Below are 19,454 nucleotides of genomic sequence, written 5' to 3'. Positions count from 1 at the left end.
ATTTTAAATTTGTTCAGCCAAATTATTTAATTCGTTTTTATTGTATTTTAAATTTTTGTATTTATGTGTTTTATCCTGTGGCTGTTCACTGCCCTGAGTCCTTCGGGAGTAGGGCGGTATAGAAATTTAATAAAATAAAATAAATAAATAAAATAAATAAAATAATATTCACTGTATTTATGTTATCTAAATGGATAGATTGGGAAAGCTGCAGCATTAGCTAGCATGCAATAATATAGTAATAATATTTTGGGAGTGTATTGGTTGCATGCATACTGTTGGGGTGATTAATACATTGAGGTGGTAGTAATGAAGATCTTTTATCACCACTGTAGTTTAATGGGGGTAGCATCTGGCTAGCATGATAGGTAGATTGAACTGGTGTTTCTAGCATTTTTAAAAAGGGTATGTTTGATTTCTGTGTACACCACTCAGTTTCCTGGCCATAGCTGCTTTCTGGAATGTTTTGTCAGTCTTTAGTTTTGTAGATTGCAAAATGTTTCCTGGGTAGTCTATCAGCCAACTCAATAGGCCCAACACTACTTACCTTCCAAGTCTAGATAAGGTCATCCACTGATATATCTGGAGGATATTAAGGGAAGATTTCACCATTATAATTATCTTATTATCCTTCCATTATCTGAACATAGAAAACTTAGAAAATTTCTTATTGAAAATGAACAAGAAAGCACAGCAAACTATTTACGCTTTGAACTAGATCAGAAAGATGAGGTTAACTAACTCTGGATTATTTGCTATCCTCCAGGTACTGTGGAAATTCCAACTTTCCAGCCAGAATGGACACAGTGAAAGATTTTGGGGACAATAGACAAGCAATATCTGGAATATCATGAGATGGAGAGTAGCTCTACCATTTCTACTTGTCTAGTGAACTGTACCCCAGCCTTCTGTCTCTCCCGACCACCACATCTTTACAAAACCCTAGAAAGACCACACCTGGAATACTGCAACCAGTTTTGGTCACCATACTGCAAAAAAGATGTCGAGATTTTGGAGAAGAGATTTTGGAAAAAGTTCAGAGAAGAGCAACTAAGATGATCAAAGGCCTGGAGACTAAACCATATGAAAACCGGCTGCAGATTTTGGGTCTGGCTAGTCTAAAGAAAAGAAGAATTAGGGGTGACATGAGAGCAGTATTCCAGTATTTGAGGGGCTGCCACAAAGAAGAGGGGGTCAAATTATTCTCCAAAGCACCAGAGGGCAGGAGAAGAAACAATGGTTGGAAACTAACCAAAGAGAGAAGCAACCTGGAATTAAGAAGAAACTTCCTAACAGTGAGGACAATTAACCAGTGGAACAGTTTGCCTTCAGAAATCATGGGCGCTCCATCACTGGAAGTTTTTAAGAAGAGACTAGACAGTCACTTATCTGAAATAGTATAGGTTGTAGGTTCTAGTATATGGGGCTGGATTAGAAGACTTCCAAGCTACTTCCAGGCTCTAGTCTTGTCCAAGACCTTCTGTAATGATTACATTCCGAGATCGGTTTCGTAAGGATGTGTTTGGCCACAAGATGGCGCTCACTCGCAAACCATGACGCCCAGTTTCACCAGCATTCAGAAACCACTCCCGAGACGGCATCCTTCCTTTTCCCCTCTGCCTCTCCTGCCGTAGTTCCAAGACTTAAGGGCGTTTTATTCCAGCACGATTAGACAACGGACTTCTAATGGGGAGCCTGCGGGTGACCTGCGTGCGCGGGGCTCTTCTTCACCTTCCTCACCGCCCATCATCTGACAGCCGGACAAGAAGGCGGAGTTCATCTTTAAGGTGGGGGGTGAGGGGGGACGCCTCTCGGTCTCCTCGCTAAGCTTCAGGGTCGGGCAGCAGGCGACTACCAGCCGGCCTGCCCTGGTCTGCTTTCGACAGGTCACACAGCCGTCTGGTTTGTTCCAGCCTCCCGGATGCTTTAAAAAAAAAAAAAACAACCGGACCGGGGAAGAAGAAGAAAACAAAAGTCAGGTAAGCCTCCTTTTCAGGACTGTGCCCGGCGTTTCTCCTTTCTGTCCTGAAATTTTGCAGCATTTTAAGACACCCTTCCGTTCCCTCCTTCCGATGCCAGCTGGGGAGAACGAAGCGAGAGTTCCTTAAACTTGACGCGAGTTTTCTATTCCATGTTGCGTGCGCGCCGTCGGGGCGAGGAATGTATCGAGGTGGTGGTAACGATGGTCTGAATTGCCTGGAGTTTCCTAACCCGGGTCTTAGCCAGCCGCTGCCGCTCCCACCTTTTGAACACTTCTCCAACCTCCAAACTTCCGATCTTTGGCTAAAAGAAGAGATCAGGAAGATGAGAAAGGGCAGGGAAGGGAGTCGATATATATATATATATCTAGCCTGTCGATTTCTCTCTTTCCTCTCCAAGCCCCCCGCCCAGAGTTCTGGTATTCGGCAGGTTCAAGGCAAGCGATTGACTCGAAGCTGGCGAGTCTGGCGCTGAGGAGAAAGAAAGAAACCGCGTGAGCGACAGAGAGATTCCTCCCTGCTCAGCTTCGTCCGCCTGTAAACCGCGGAAATCGTACCGCAGGAGATGGGGAAATATTTCTCCCTAAGTACCCTGCGCGTCTTTGGTCACTGGAAGAATTGGGAAGAGCCGTTGTCTTACTGCTTGAGGTCTTGACCTGTTTTCCCCGTTTCAAACATTAACCACAGAATGAACCAAAATTGCAGAACGTGGGGACGATGGATTCCTCTGGATTAAGGAACCGTGAGAGAGGTTGGAGGGTTTATATTTTATTTATTTATTTATTTATGCAATTTATATGCCCTACTTCTCCCGAAGGACTCAGGGCGGCTTACAAGAAGAGGGAAAAATTACATAAACAACAAATCAATTTAAAACTAGTTACAATTAATTAAAAATTTAATTAAAATTATTAAAATTTTATTTTAATAAAAATAAAATTGTCAGAGAGGGATCACCTCTCTGACAAAGAAAGGGTCAGGATAACCAGGTTTCTTCAGACAGGCTATCACGGGCAAGGGAGAAAAACCAAAGCTGAGTTCCACTTTCAGCCAATGGAGAGAAAAGCATTGCTTAACTTAATCCCTGAAACCAAGGAGATCCCTCATTTGCTTTAATTGGTCCAATTTCCATCATGGGCCAGGGATGGTGGGAGTGAAAATGGAAAATATCTGGGTGGCTCCTGTTTTTACATCCTGGTCTCAGGATGTAAGACAGGAAACCTGGTTACTCTGATCTTCTCTTGGTTAGAGAAAGAGATGGATGACATTTCAACTTCTCCCACTGTTCCTTAAGCACCCACATGTTTTGTAATGTTGGTTCATTCTGTGGTTAATGTTTAAAACAGGTCAAGACCTCAATTTTCTATATTGAGCTGAAGGAGGCAGATGGGCAGAAAGATGGAGTATGGGTGAGCCTCTGTAAAATTGCTGTGAGTGAACTCTGGCACCAAAGAGGTCTCTGGAAGAGAAAGCATAGGAAGGAAGAGAATTAAAACTTGTGCCTATAACAATGTATATACCTTCAAAGGACAAGGCAATAAGAAAACAGTTGAAAAACAAATAAAAGAAAATATGAAGTCGTCATCACAAATGATGGAAACCTAAATGAATTGGGTTGATTTGGAACAGTGAAGCAACAGTACCCTTACAGAGACCACTAAAAATCCCAGGCTGTAACCTAGACTGAAAAATCACAAAAGCATGTATTGGAAGGACAAAATGGCTTGTGTGTGTGTGTGTGCGTGTGTGTATTGTTGCCAAGTAGTATCTAGGTAGATCCATGATGCCACTAATCAGTCAGTTTCTACTGTTAGCCTACAGCCACAATGCACCCATCCTGTGCTCCCAATGAATGTCGAACTTCAAATTCTGGGACTTCTGGGACTTAAAATCTAATATATTTGGAGCATGACAACTTTGCAACCCTCAGAGTTTCCATGCTGCGTTTAATTTATATGCCTGTTCATTCCTACAGATTTATCCATGCATTCATGAACTCAGGAACAATATACTAAGAAGTAGATACGTCTTACCAGAACACCTTGTAGACAGTAGTTTAAAAAATAAACTTCAAACTTTCACACACTTTTCTTTATCTCTTTCAAATATCCTAATGCTACACTTGAGCATATCCTATGCACCCTGAGTTTCGGTTGGTTTGGTTCCATACAGATGCATTCTGCGTTGTAACTTTGCATCCTTTTGTCTACACTTTTATTAGAAATAAGTTATAACTCGATTAAAATAATACTGAAGACAATAGTACGAGTCTGCCCTGAAAATTCTAGTATTAATACCCTGTTTCCTCTAAAATAAGACATCCCCTGATAATAAGCCCAATTGGGCTTTTGAGCACATGCGCTAAAATAAGTTCCCCCCCAAAAAAAATAAGCCTTCCCTGAAAATATTTAAACACATGTGCAGCCGGTCCCCACCATTTCCTCTGGTTAGGGTTAGGGAGACAGAGCTGGAAATCAGGTAAGAAGGCAAGAGGAGCCCATCTTGCTCCACACATCCCAAAATAATAAGACATCCCCGAAAATAAAGCCAAGCACTTATTTTGGGGTTAAAACAAAATATAAGACAGGGTCTTATTTTCGGGGAAACACGGTATTACTAGTTCTAATGACAACAGTTGTTTTGCTTATTTATGTGCCACCCATCTTTTCTAGAGGTGACATTCCAATGAATTAGACTGCATTTAATTATAGACTGTAATGCTCAGTGTAATTAAGTTGTGCAGTTTAATATACAGCAATTTTACTTAGAAATAAGTTGTGCTGATTAGCTCCTACCAAACTATAAACTTTATTATACCAAACCACAAATACATAAAATTGTAGCCAAACTCTCAAGCATTCCACATCTCTTCAGGAAATATGTTACAAAAGTGAGGAAGGCAGAGGGTCTTTCAAGAAAAAATAGAGACTTCCATGGTACTAATATAATCGGTTTGCAGGCTCAGAAATTTAAAACAGATTGTTGGAAGAAAATGAAGAGAAGATACAGAATTAGATGGACCAGAGGCACATGTTGTTCTGGATAGCAATGGAGTCAGGAATTATTCCCATTCCCCACAAACAGTATCTTCCCCAGAAGCATAGTCCAGTTTTTAAATAATTGACTGATACTTTATATTTTATTTTCTTGAATCACTTAAAATGTAACCCCAAGAATTACTTCATTTTTTAAATATTTATCCATTGTACTTTCTTACTGTGTCATTGACTTAGACCAGGGGTTGGCAATCTTAAACACTCAAAGAGCCATTTGGACCCGTTTGCCACAGAAAAGAGAACACAAAACCCTTTTAGGTTTAGGTTTAGGTTTAGGTTTATTAAATTTGTACACCCCCCTTCTCCCGAAGGACTCAGGGTGGTGAACAGCCAAAATTAAAATACATACAGTATAAAAATTAAAATAAATTAAAACAGAATTAAATCAGTTTGGCTTCCCCAAATTTTAAAACCCTTTACCCATAAAATAGCCCATTAAAATTTTAAGCCAGCCCGGCTTGCTGAAATAAGAAGGTCTTCAACGCTCGGCGGAACGTATGGAGGTCCGGGATCAGTTGTATTCCTGGGGATAGCTCGTTCCAGAGGGCAGGTGCCCCCACAGAGAAGGCTCTCTCCCTGGGGGTCGTCAGTCGACATTGCTTGACCGACAGCACCCTGAGGAGACCCTCTCTGTGGGTGCGGATTATTTTGACATCTAAAATGAAGATAACACTGCATATATCATTTTTTACCTTTATGCTATGTACAAAAAAAAATATAGTGTGTTGCATTTATGAAATCACTGACCTGCTACAGATAAAACACATTTTTATTTCTGCATGCAACAAAAACATTTTGAACTCCAGGGAAAAAAAAAGATGGGTCAAAAAGCTCAATAAATCACGTGCCGGTGGGTGTCGCACATTGGCAGTTGGGACGCATATTTTGAGTGACAGGAAGCCGCAGCAGAGGGATGAAAGAGCCACATGCGGCTCCAGAACCGTGGGTTGCTGACCCCTGACTTAGACAAATACACACAATAGAGCAAAAAATACATTGGAACAAGAGAGAATGAGAAGAAAGTGGTATTGGAAGGTTATTTTCCCTTGGGCATCTCTTAAAGACACCCAGTGTGCTTAAATTGCTTAGGAATTATAATCAGGGACATATGAAGGTTATCCTGTTGGGGTAAACTAGAACAGGGCTGTGCAGATTTCAGGTTATGCTAGGACTAGATTCAAGTAATCGTTGACTCACCCTATACTTCTGAAACTACATAAAATGTCATGTATTAGCAAAAGGGAGATCAGGAATTATTCCCAGGTAAGCATGCACATAATTGCAGAACTAAGCCTAACTATTTGGCTTGATTTGATTTTTGGATTGAGCTATGAATCACTTCCTCCACTTTCTTTCCTGGAACCTTTAATTAAGTGGACTAATTGATAAGTTGGCCAATGACTGAGATCTTCCTGGGCTGTAGCAGATACAGAAACTCAGCTACACCTGGTTGGAAATGAGCATCTGGTTATTAGCAGTTATTATTAGGCTGCTTTAGGAGGAAAAAATATGCCTATGTGTGTTTGGCTTGTACTTGAAATGACTGCTAGAGATGTCTGTCTAGATTAGGCCCAGCAGGCATTTTAGGAAAGGTTTACTGGATGAAAAAGAGGTAGGGTGTAAGCACTGCTAATCAATAGTTGTATCTTTCTTGAACTGTATCTATGCCATCTGACATAGAACATCTGTTTGGAATTTCCACTGAATTCGGCATAAAGCAGCAATTCTAAGTATAATCCTAAAATGTTTTAAGATGAGTATCTTTGTCTCGGTGATTATACTGGGATAGCTTTGAAGGGATAGATTGCCTGTCCCTCATATATATAAGAATATTAACCTGCTTCTTGCATGGCTTTGATTCCATTGATTGATCAGTTTAGTTTATGTTCGTATATGTGCACCTACATAAAAAAAAAAAAGTAGGTAAAAAGAGAGTGTTAAGCTTTGTTTGCTTTTAGAGCATGCGAGAATGTAAAGTATTCCAACAAATCGTGTCTCTTCCCCATTAGGAGGAGAATGGTTTTTATAATAAACAGCTTTTCATCTGCAATTTAAATACTGGTCTATGTTTCAAACAATGATTAACTAAGGGAAACTTGTTATCTAACTGAAAGGGTTTCTTGAGTAATGTAATCAAATTAACCCTTAAGACTGCAGCATTACTTTTAGTTTAAGTATGCTGAGCATTTCCAAACAAAATGGAGAACCCTTTTTTCTGATACTGATGATGACAATTCCAGCACACAAACCAGACTTACTGATGAAGGAGGATGCTGAATATCATCTTTCAGCAATGTTTGGAGCTTGCTGTTTATCTAAAGTGAGGGATATAAAGTATTGCTGAAAGTATTCTTGCAGATATCTTGGCAATTCAAAGATGAACTCAAAAGCTGAAATATAAATACAGATATAAATATAAATTACAGAGCAAAACCATTTACAATAACTTGCTTTAAGTCAACTGGAAGCGAATAATTTATTACTCTATATCAATGGACACTTTTTCAGACTAAATCACCCCCAAAACGATTTCACTTTCAAATAATATATAACTTTAGAAGAGCAGCAAGAATCCAGATTACTGGATCAAAGGCAACTCAGTTAAGTGCTGACTTCTCTGATTCTTGGGGTTTTGTTGTTTTGTGTGATCTTTGTAAAGCATAAACACAAAGTTTACTATACTGTAACTGGGTTTATAAATTATAAATACAATGCACTATTGTATAATATATAAGATTCTTCTCTATCTTTATTTAATTTGTACGATAAATATTGTTCTGCACTTTCCCCTTCAATTTCTCCATTCTGTTTATTTTTTCCCTTAATCTCAGTGACTGACCTTTTCCCAGATGGCCATTCTGACTGAGATTACAGAAATCTCAGGAGTTATTTGTGTTTATACTCCTACTGCTTCTGCATCCTCAGAAGGAATATTAACTAGTAAAACAATTTTCTTGTAAGAACCTTAGGGACAGTGCAATACTAATGAGACCATGCTTGTTCTTTTTCTCTCTCTGAAGCTTTGCTGAGGGAAGAAAAAAATGGCAAAGTTAAAAATGAAATGAGATCACCATTAAGACAACAATCCCAAACCATACAGGATCAACAGATTCATCTTCCTTCTCCTTAAGGAGCAGGTTTATAGAGGATTTAGGTTATTCTCACCAGATTGGGGAAAATGTATCTATTTGTAGTTGAAAAATTAGAATTAGGGCTACAGAATTCAGAGGTGTTATTGGCATATCATTCAGTGCATACATGCAATTATTGTTCCATTTACTAACTCAGATTTGCAGACCTGGTGCTCTACAAGCCAAATATAGTATGCAAGGGAGAAAAAATTGGTTTTACCTTTTGGACGCTACAGCATGTAGCTGATTTCTGATCAACCTGTATAATAACACAATTTATTGTCGTTCTTCAGAACTAACTTTTAAAGTTTTCAAATTTATAACAATAAGGTTATGGCTTCTCCTCAAGGAAAATGCCAGCAGAAATAGAGCAGTAATGGAATAGCTGTGGAAGGACAAGCTTTAATCTCCCTTCCATAGATCTCAATGTAGCAGGGAAAAGTCAAGATTTATGAAACATGCTGAATCAGGTCCACTCTGTGAATTTGAAAAAGCTAGGTTAGGTCTATTTCACATAGCTTCCAATTATTAAAATAAACTCAGGGGGCTACCCGAGCTCCATTTTCACTGGCAGAGGCACTGTGGGCCGGTCCTCTGCTGTTTCAAGGGCGGCCCCGCGGACCAGATCTAAGCACTCAGCAGGCCAGATCTGGCCTGCAGGCCTTGAGTTGGACACCCCTGTCTTAAAGGAATTACTTTTCCATTCTACTGCAATTCCTGAACAAATCCTATCAGATGATGATGATGTAACAGTGATACCCACTGTCATGTAACTAAAATCCTATGGCATCTCCAGACCCCTACATAATTGGATAGCTGCGTTCCTGTCAAACAGACAACAAGTGATCAAAATAGGGAGAGCCCTATCAAACCCTGCATCTGTCAATAGTGGTGTTTCCCAAGGCAGCGTTCTAGGACCAACACTCTTCATACTATACATAAATGACCTTTGTGATCATATTATAAGAAACTGCGTTCTCTTCGCTGATGATGTAAAAATATTTAACACTACCGACAATGCTGCTACCCTTCAAAAAGACCTTGACTTTGTGTCGGAATGGTCAAACAATTGGCAACTCCAAATCTCAACCAACAAATGCTCTGTCTTACACATTGGGGGAAAAAACCAGAACACAAAATACATGCTGAATGGACACGACCTTGTAGATGACCCTCACTCTGTCAAGGACCTTGGAGTACTCATATCTAAAGATCTAAGTGCCAAAGTCCACGGTAACAACATTGCCAAAAAGGCATTAAGAGTTGTAAACCTAATCTTGCGTAGCTTCTTCTCTGGTAATATCACACTACTAACCAGGGCATACAAAACATTTGCCAGACCAATTCTCGAATACAGCTCATCTGTCTGGAACCCGCACTGCATATTGGACACTAATACAATTGAACATGTTCAGAAATATTTCACAAGAAGAGTCCTTCACTCCTCTGCTTGCAACAAAATACCTTATGCCACCAGACTTGAAATTCTGGGCTTACAAAACTTAGAACTACGCCACCTTCAGTATGACCTAAGCGTAGCTCATAAAATTATCTGCTACAATGTCCTACCTGTCAATGACTACTTCAGCTTCAAACACAACAATACAAACTCGATTGCAGAAAATATGACTTCAGCAACAGAGTGGTCAATGCCTAGAATACACCACCTGATTTTGTGGTTTCATCCCCAAACCCTCAAAATTTTAACCTAAGACTGTCTACTGTTGACGTCACCCCATTCCTAAGAGGTCTGTAAGGGGCGTGCATAGAGCACCAGCATGCCTACCATCCCTGTCCTAATGTTTCTTCTATTTCTATCTATTTCTATCTCTTCCAACAGTGATATCCTTTGTCATTGGGGCACTTAGTACCTTGTCCAAGAATTTTACAAAACACATCAACAAATTGCAGCTTCCTGCAATAACACCAGCGGAACTGCAAAAAACCGCGCTACTCGGAACATCATATATTTTAAGAAGATACTTGGTTGATACCTAGGACGCTGGCAGCAACCCGTATAAACCATTAGCATCAGTCAATCGTATTTGTGACACATTTTTAAATGTTCAGTTGACTGAGTTTCATGTTTAATGAATAAAAGAGATAATAATAATAATAATAATAATAATAATAATAATAATAATAACAACAACAACAACAACAACAACAACAACAACAACAATAACAACAACAACACATGAAAAAAGTATGGTTCATTGACATTGCAATATCTGGTGATGCATGGATTGAAGATAAGAAGCAAGAAAAAATCACAAAGTACCAGGACTTGCAAATTGAAGTTGAGCAACTGTGGAAAAAGAAATCGTGTGTTGTCCCAATTGTAATTGGAGCCCTTGGAGCAATACCCAAAGGGCTACCCCACTATTTAGAAATTCTAAATTTGCCGGACTTGAACATTTTGACTCTACAAAAAACCACCTTACTCGGAACAGCTTACATCCTCTGACGATTCCTTAACAGTTCCTAGGTCCTTGGTTAGAACTCGAGCTGCTGAGCTATTAACCAGCCTCAAAGGCTGTGAATCTCACTAAAGATTAACCAATAATAATAATGTATAATAAAGTCAAGGAATTAACTTCAGCCAAGTACATTCAGCCAATTTGTAAGATATTAATGTCCAAACTAAGTGGAGGAAACATCATAAAAGCCATAAATACCTGGGCTATACCTGTGATTAGATACTCTGCAGGAATAATTGACTGGACTCAGATGGAGTTAGACAATTTGGACAGAAAAACAAGGAAGTTTATGACAATGAATCATGCCTTGCACCCTAAAAGTGATGTTTACCGATTATATTTACCAAGAGCAGAGGGTAGTCGAGGACTCCTACAAGTAAAGCAGACTGTGGAACAAGAAAAACACAGCTTGAATGATTACATCCAGAAAAGTGAAGAACCAGTTATTAAGGAAGTAAATAAAGGAGGCCTTTTAAGGACAACTAAAACAAAAGCAGAATATAAGAAAGAAGTAATTGAGCAGCGAGCTGAAAATTGGAAAAGCAAAGCTCTGCATGGCCAATACTTGAAAAGTATTGAAGGCAAAGCTGACCAGAAACTAACTTGGAACTGGTTAGGATCAGGAGTACTGAAAAAAGAAACAGAAAGCTTTATTTTGGCAGCTCAAGAACAAGCCCTAGCCACAAACTGCATGAAGGCAAAAATTCAACATGTTACCACCAACAGCAAATGCCACCTCTGTAATGAGAAAGATGAGACAGTCGACCACTAGTGGATGCAGCAAAATTTCACAAACTGACTACCTACAACACCATGACTGCGTTGCTAAGATCATTCACTGGAAATTGTGCTAGAAGTTTGGATTTGAGTGCAGCAAAAACCACTGGGACCATCAGGTTGAGAAAATTTTAGAGAATGAGAAATTCAAGATCTTGTGGGACTTCAGGATTCAGACTGACAGGCACTTGGTCCACAACACACCTGACATAACAATAGTTGAAAAGAAAAAAGTATGGTTCATTGACATTGCAATACCTGGTGATGCACGGATTGAAGATAAGCAGCAAGAAAAAATCACAAAGTACCAGGACTTGCAAATTGAAGTTGAGCGACTGTGGAAAAAGAAATCGTGTGTTGTCCTGATTGTAATTGGAGCCCTTGGAGCAATACCCAAAGGGCTACCCCGCTATTTAGAAATTCTAAATCTACTGGACTTGAACATTTTGACTCTACAAAAAACCACCTTACTCAGAACAGCTTACATCCTCCAACGATACATTAACAGTTCCTAGGTCCTTGGTTAGGACTTGAGCTGCTGAGCTATTAACCAGCCTCAAAGGCTGTGAATCTCACTAAAGATTAACCAATAATAATATTCCAATATATCATCAAACAAAACAACCAGAGCTCTCACTTGAGGCACAAATGACCAGGCTCAAATTATTCTACTTTGGATATGTAAGGAAAAATCTAGCTCTATAAAAAAAAAAAAAGGCTCTGATGGTAAGAAAGTTGGAAGAAAAGAGAAGAGGATGAGCAGTTTCAAGGTGGATAGACTCAATTAAAGGGGGAATGGGTGAACTGCTGGAACACCTAAAAGATCAGGTTAGGGATAGGTGGAGAAAATCTACCTATATGGTTTCTAAGAATCAACAATTGTGGCAGATACTCCATCAAACACAATCCTTCGCCATCTGATTTCCTATATCATCTCCTCCAATGTTGGACAAATATGTTTTTGACAGGATCCAGAAGCACTTCCTGCATCCTTTAAATCCTAAATTTAATGTTATATGATGGTCATTTTAGGAACTCATCCTAAAAAGGTGGAACAAACAGTTTTAAGGATTTTAAACTAAACAAGTTTGTGGTCTTCCAGAAGTCAAGAGGTTCAGTCATGCCATCGCTACATAGCGTAACAATATCCAGGGGTGGGCTTCAAAAATTTTAGCAAGGGGTTCTCTGCCTGGTTGCTGGGTAGGCGTGACCATGTTGGGCGTGGTCTGAAGACCGGAAATGGGCCCATTTCTGACCTTCCCGAATTTCTGATAGGCCCATTTTTTGCCCTCCCCTGCGCACCCTGCAGTTACCAGCATCAAAAACGGGCTGCGTGGGGACTCCTGGGAGGGGAAGGGCAGGGTGGGCCGGGCCATCAAGGTGTGGGATTTGGGGGTTCTCCAAACTGCACAGAATCTTAACTAGAGGTTCTTCTGAACCCTTGCGATCCCGCAGCAGCCCACCTCTGACAATATCCTTTTCTCAGACTTTAGGTGAGCTCAAAGGGGAAGGTTTGACTCTTTTTCAGGCTCCCATGGAAGTCTGAAAATGGCCAGGCAGCTTTAATAATGAGAAGAAACATGCTGCACTCCTGCAAGTCTTGAAGTACTTTGAGCAAATCATTTTTGCAGCTCAGACCTAAAACAGAAGATGTATTTTAAAATGAAGTATAAATAAATAAGTTGATCATCATTAAAATGCAGATGTTTTCATTTATTTGTAACCTATCTAGGAATTGCGGTGATTTTTTTCCCCTTCTTTCTTTTCTTACAATTTACTAATGGTATTTTTATCAAACAAGAGGAATATTTTATATAAGGGTTATTTAATGGTATGTAATCCAATTATTATTTATTGGGTACTTAACCCAATGATATTTAACCCAATTATTATTATTACCAAGTAATTCTGGATAACTTTAAAAAAAAAAAAATTCAATGCACAAGGCAGGCCTCCGTTTCATTTCTTTCTTTCATACAAAGAGATTCCAAAGGCCAGAAAGAAAAGCAGAAAATTGTGCTTCGCCATCATTTAGAACTTTACTTGCCTTTAGCTGCTCCCTGCTGTAAATGCCAAAAAATAAGTCAAAAGGATAAAGTTAGATTTAAAAAAAAAAAAAAACAATAAAATGCCATAAATAATTCATAAAAGCCACACTCAGCAGTAAGTCTAGGCAGCACTATTTTAGATCTGGAGGTAAAAAGATAAGTCCTGTGTGTATAGAAACCTGAATGTAGCATCTATCTGAAGTTCCTTAAAGGAAGCAGGCTTTTCTCTGGGATCTCGGGAAAAGAAGATAGGTTTAATTTGCTAAGTTGCTGGCAGCTGCTATTGCACGCATCAGAGCACTTTTAAATACTGCAGGATCCAATCTGACTAAAGGTTTGTTCTTCCAAGCTTTCAGACTTGTGCTGGAGCCCATCCTCAGGGAATTTCTCAATCTTCACATCCTGGAGATGATGGACAAGTTCCCTGAAGATGAGCTCCAGTATACAAGTCCAACAGCTTGGGAAAAAAAACCCTCTGGTCCCACAGAGCGACTCAGATTGGATATAGAATAGAATAGAATAGAATAGAATAGAATAGAATAGAATAGAATAGAATAGAATAGAATAGAATAGAATAGAATAGAATAGAATAGGCCAAGTGTGATTGGACACACAAGGAATTTGTCTTTGGTGAATATGCTTTTAGTGTACATAAAAAGACAAAATACACTCGTCAAGAACAAGGCACAACACCCAGTGACAATCATAAAGTACAACAAGCAATAAATAATATATTTGCCTTCATTCACTTTTAATTACTTTTTGCTTTCCATTCCCGAGTGTTCCATAATACTACAATGCAACAGAGTAATAGCACTGTTATTTTTCTGTTTTGTTGATCTAACTTTCATCATTCCCATCCAATGCAAACCTTTGCTTCCCTTGTTGTGATGAGACTGAACATTCTGGTGGAGTATCAGAATGGGGAAAGTTGCTTACTAGCTATATAAGTAGGCTTCAACTCAGTGGTGAAATCCAAATTTTTCTACTACCGGTTCTGTGGGTGTGGCTTGGTGGGCATGGCTGAGGGGCATGGCAGGGGAAGGATACTGCAAAATCCCCATTTGCTCCCCACGCCTGGGGGAGGGATATTGCAAAATCTCCATTCCCACCTCACTCTGGGAACAGCCAGAGGTGGTATTTGCCAGTTCTCCTACTCAAAATTTCTGCTACCGGTCGTCCAGAACTTGTCAGAACCTACTAGATTTCACCCGTGTTTCAACTTACAACAGTTCATTTAGTCACCGTTCGTAGTTATATCAGCACTGAAAAAAGTGACTTACGATCATTTTTCACACTTACGACCTTCTCGACATCCCCATAATCACACAATCAGTATTCAGATGCTTGGCAACTCATTCATATTTATGAGGCTTGCAGCATCCTGTGGCCACGTCTGACAAGCAAATTCAGTGGGAGAGTCAAATTCATTTAACACCAGTGCTATTAACTTAATAACTGCAGTGATTCACTTAACAATTGTGGCAAGAAACATTCTGAAAAGGAGCAAAATATACACTGCTCAAAAAAATAAAGGGAACACAAGCAGAAGACATCCGAGATCTGAATGAATGAATGAAATAGCCTTATTAAATACTTTGTTCGTTACCTACAGTAGTTTTGTGTTTCCTTTAGTTGTCTGAGCAGTGTATAAATTACTGTATGTAAAGAACAAAGTATTTAATAAGGCTATTTCATTCATTCAGATCTCGGATGTCTTCTGCTTGTGTTCTCTTTATTTTCTTGAGCACTATACTTATCACCTGTCTCACTTTGCAACAGAAATTTTGAGCTCAATTGTGTATCTCATATCTGTATTTGTCCGTAAGGACAATAAAGAGTAATGAATAAAACACACACAATAAAAAGCAACTTCTAGGGTAAGTAATATCCAAAAGTTAATTTTAACCATCCCACCCAACACAACGCAACACAAAACAGTTGCATTTGAATCTGGTAGGATTGTTACTAATAAACATTTATAGAAGTGGATTAATCTTTGAAGATCCAGCTAGACCAGGGTGTCAAACTCAAGGCCCGTGGGCTGAATGCAGCCCACAGGGTGATTAGATCTGGTCCATGGGCCAGCCTGGAAACAGCAAAGGACCATCCCATGGTGCCTCTGTCAGTAAAAAGGGAGCTCAGGGGGACCACACACAGTCCCCCCCTGCACCCCATTTTTACTGGCAAAGGGCTAGCAAAACAAAAAGAAATGTTTCCCCTTTTGAATTTGAGCATGCAAGAAGGAAATGGAAAGGAGAAAAGGAAAGAGGAAAGAAAGAAAAAGAAGAAAGATGGGAATAGAGCAAAGAAAGAAAAATAAGGAAAGACGGGAAGGAAGAAGAAAGGAGAATGAAGAGGGAGGGAGGGAGGAAGCGAGGAAGAGAGATTATAGAGAGTGAGTGAGGGTCTCAGGGAAGTCCTGCCTTAGCCCCCTGACACAAATGACATTGAACTGACCATGCCCACCATGGCCATGGTCACCCCTGCTACCCCCCCTCCCAGTCCTCCGAGGTGAAACACAACCCTGATGCGGCCATCAATGAAATCGAGCTTGACACCCCTGAGCTAGGCTATTGTTTGAAAATCCTAAGAGACTTCCCCTCAAGAGGATTTGCTCTTGTTGAATGTTAATCTGGTAACACTTTCTGACTTAATAAATTCTAATTAAGTACAATAACAACAATACGACTTTTCTCTAGATGCTTTAGGGAGAACAGAGTGGGAATTGAACCAATTTATTTTATGAAAATTAATACCTTAATCCTATAGTCCGTTCATGATGTTAATTCATCTATTGTCCTTGGTGTTATTACTCTTTCATAACTGAAAATAATGACATATTGATATCAACAAAATACTCTAAGGGCAGTCTTCTGAGTAAATGCCTACATAATTCTCTTTTGGTATAACCTTAAAACATTAATATGGGAACATTCCACCTTTTTTTGCAGATCCTTCAAGATTATGAATGGCATGAATATTTCTGCTGCACCTTTTGTTGGCCACCTGCGGTTTGGGTAATGAGAAGAAAAAAAAATCGACTTCTTGAGAGAAAGCTATTGAACAGCCGATTAGTCTGTTGCTCAGAGTGATCTCAGATAGAGAAGAATCCAATATGAATACATCACTTCTCTCTCTCACAGGAAATAATTCTATTCAAAATAACTCCAATGAGGCTCGTGGTCTCTTTCATTTCCAGGACATTGACTGTCATGTGCCTTTGGCAATGGTATTCACCTTGGCCTTGGCTTATGGAATTGTTATCCTTCTTGGCATTTCTGGAAATCTGGCATTAATTATTATAATCTTGAAGCAAAAAGAAATGCACAATGTGACCAACATTCTCATTGTCAATCTGTCCTTTTCAGACCTCCTAATAACTATCATGTGTCTTCCTTTCACATTTGTATATACTCTAATGGACCACTGGGTTTTTGGGGAGACCATGTGCAAACTTAATCCTTTTGTGCAGTGTGTCTCTGTCACAGTCTCTGTTTTTTCCTTGGTCCTCATAGCTATTGAACGCCATCAGTTGATTATAAACCCTCGCGGCTGGAGGCCTAATAACAGACATGCCTATGTTGGAATTGCCACCATCTGGATCCTAGCAATAGCCTCATCTCTGCCTTTCCTAGTATACCATGTTTTAACTGATGAACCTTTCGTTAATATAACCATAGAGGACTACAAGGGAAAATATGTATGCTTGGATTCATTTCCATGGGAGTCAGCCAGATTGTCCTACACTACTATTCTCTTGGTCATACAATACTTGGGGCCCCTTTGTTTTATATTCATTTGCTACTTAAAGGTAAGGAAGTGTTTCTTTTGTCACATATCTTGCATGTTCTTTGTTCTTATCAAAATGGCACCTTTCGGATAATGGCTTACACTGTTATTACTGAATTCTTATTTTCCACAGATCTATATTCGATTAAAAAGAAGATGCAACATGGTGGATAAGATGAGGGATAATAAATACCGGTCTACCGAAACAAAAAGGATCAATATTATGCTGATCTCGATTGTGGTGGCATTTGCCGTGTGTTGGCTGCCACTCACCATCTTCAATACGGTCTTTGACTGGAATCATGAAATTCTCCCTGCAGCCTGCAGCCATAATCTGCTCTTTTTAATCTGTCACCTTACAGGTATGATCTCGACCTGTGTGAATCCCATCTTCTACGGATTCCTCAACAAGAACTTTCAACGGGATCTACAGATTTTCTTTCATTTCTGTAATTTCCACACCAGAGTCGATGACTATGAAACAATAGCCATGTCTACAATGCACACAGATATTTCAAAGACTTCCCTGAAGCAAGCCAGCCCTCTCACTTTTAAAAAATTTAATGAGCATGCTGATGAAAAAATATAGCTGCTGTGTCAGGACTGACATGGTTTCATGAACGAACACCAGATTTTAAAGAGGCTTATTTTTCTTCCACCAACTCTGAAATGTCACTTTCATGTTTCTGCTGTTGCTGATTTTTTTTGTTGCATGTTTGCTATTTTTAAATGAAGAGTTCTTTCTAATATTATAGAGTATATTGACACTTTTGCTGCCTGAAATGGAATTTCTTTTTGCCCCTATTTCTGCTTTCATATATTTATCAATTATTATTTAAGAGTATTCCTTTTACTGAATATATATCAGTAGTGAAATCCAATTTTTTTTTACTACTGGTTCTGTGGGCCCGGCTTGGTGGGCGTGGCAGGAGAAGGATACTGCAAAATCCCCATTTCTGGGGGAAGGATATTGCAAAATCTCCATTGCCACCCCACTCTGGGGCCAGCCAGAGGTGGTATTTGCCGGTTCTCCGAACTGCTCAAAATTTCTGCTACCGGTTCTCCAGAACCTGTCAGAACTTGCTGGATTTCACCCCTGATACACACACCCACACACCCACACCCACACCCACACCTAGAGAGAGAGAGCGCGCACACAATATATGCTATTAATACTTTTTTCCCAATTCAATTGTGTTCAGTTATTGGAGACTGCTTAGACACATCCTTGCAGTTTTTATATAGAATTAAAAATTCTGAGAGAAAGCTGTACAGTATTCAATAAAGCCTTCTATTTAAATTTTATTTTCATACTGAACTCGTCCAATTTTAGTCATATATTCTAGGAGCAACATATTGAGAACATTAAAATCAAAGTGTAGGAGATGGACAGGCTGAGCCCGAGGGAGAGGTCAAATGTGTCATCAGTCTCCAGTCACTTCACATCTACAAGAGATCAAAGTCCAGCCCACCTTGAATTCCATTGATACTCTTATCTACCACCAATTTACTTTGGCTGTTAGTAGTTCAGATTCTTGTAGCGAGCTTAAGGTTGCAATAAACCTTTATATTCATTTGAACTGCCTGGATTTCGTGCTTTCTCACGATTGACACACATTTCTTAAAGGTTTTTAGTATTCAAAACTAAAAACTTCTATGCAATTAAATAAAATATAGAACCAATTGTAGAAACAGATTAAACTAACACTCATATTTTAAAACTACTCTTTTTAGGACACTTGTGAAGACTCACTTCTCAGTGAACTAAATGGTCCTGTTTTGCAAGTCATCATAATCATGGCATTATAATATTTTTCTATGGATGGGACAGTTTCAGCATTCACCTCAGTAATTAAGGTATCTCATGGTCTTTCTAAAATACTTGTAATGCAACATTTCCATTGATAGTTGTATCTGTAAATAGAGTTACGGATCAGAACAACCTATTCCCGTTTGTTTTATCTTTGTAAAAATAAACACTGCTATGTGGTTTTTAAGTAGAGAAAAAGCAGGGGTGAAATGCTCCTGGTTCGGACCGGATCAGGCGATCCGGTAGCGATTGTAGAAGGTGATTCGGAGAACTGGTAGTGATGGCAGCACGAGGCTCCGCCCACCCGCCCGGGTGTCGTTACTTCCTGGTTTTAACCAGGAAGTAATATGTTTTTTACAGTCTGTGCATGCGCAGAAGATT

The 19,454-nt window shown here is 39.4% G+C and overlaps 1 protein-coding gene across 1 annotated transcript; it reads left to right on the top strand.

Moving 5' to 3' along the window:
- The first annotated feature begins 1,581 nt into the window (after nt 1-1,581).
- NPY1R (neuropeptide Y receptor Y1) lies at nt 1,582-18,843 on the top strand. The gene is made up of 3 exons (XM_034411433.3): nt 1,582-1,979; nt 16,426-17,285; nt 17,397-18,843. The coding sequence occupies exons 2-3, from the start codon at nt 16,590-16,592 to the stop codon at nt 17,850-17,852; spliced, it is 1,152 nt and encodes a 383-aa protein (XP_034267324.1). The 5' UTR covers nt 1,582-1,979; nt 16,426-16,589; the 3' UTR covers nt 17,853-18,843.
- The last annotated feature ends 611 nt before the right edge of the window (nt 18,844-19,454 follow it).

This window comes from Pantherophis guttatus, chromosome 8 (genome assembly GCF_059756535.1).
Source record: "Pantherophis guttatus breed Tessera chromosome 8, ASM5975653v1, whole genome shotgun sequence".
NCBI classification, from domain to species: Eukaryota; Metazoa; Chordata; class Lepidosauria; order Squamata; family Colubridae; genus Pantherophis; species Pantherophis guttatus.
This window is presented reverse-complemented; position numbering and strand designations above follow the sequence as displayed.

What these genes read in the sequence shown, in the direction of transcription:
- NPY1R (XM_034411433.3), top strand. Translation starts at nt 16,590, where the DNA reads ATGAATACATCACTTCTCTCTCTCACAGGAAATAATTCTATTCAAAAT. An exon ending in TATTCATTTGCTACTTAAAG is followed by an intron (nt 17,286 to 17,396) that starts GTAAGGAAGTGT and finishes TATTTTCCACAG; the next exon opens with ATCTATATTCGATTAAAAAG.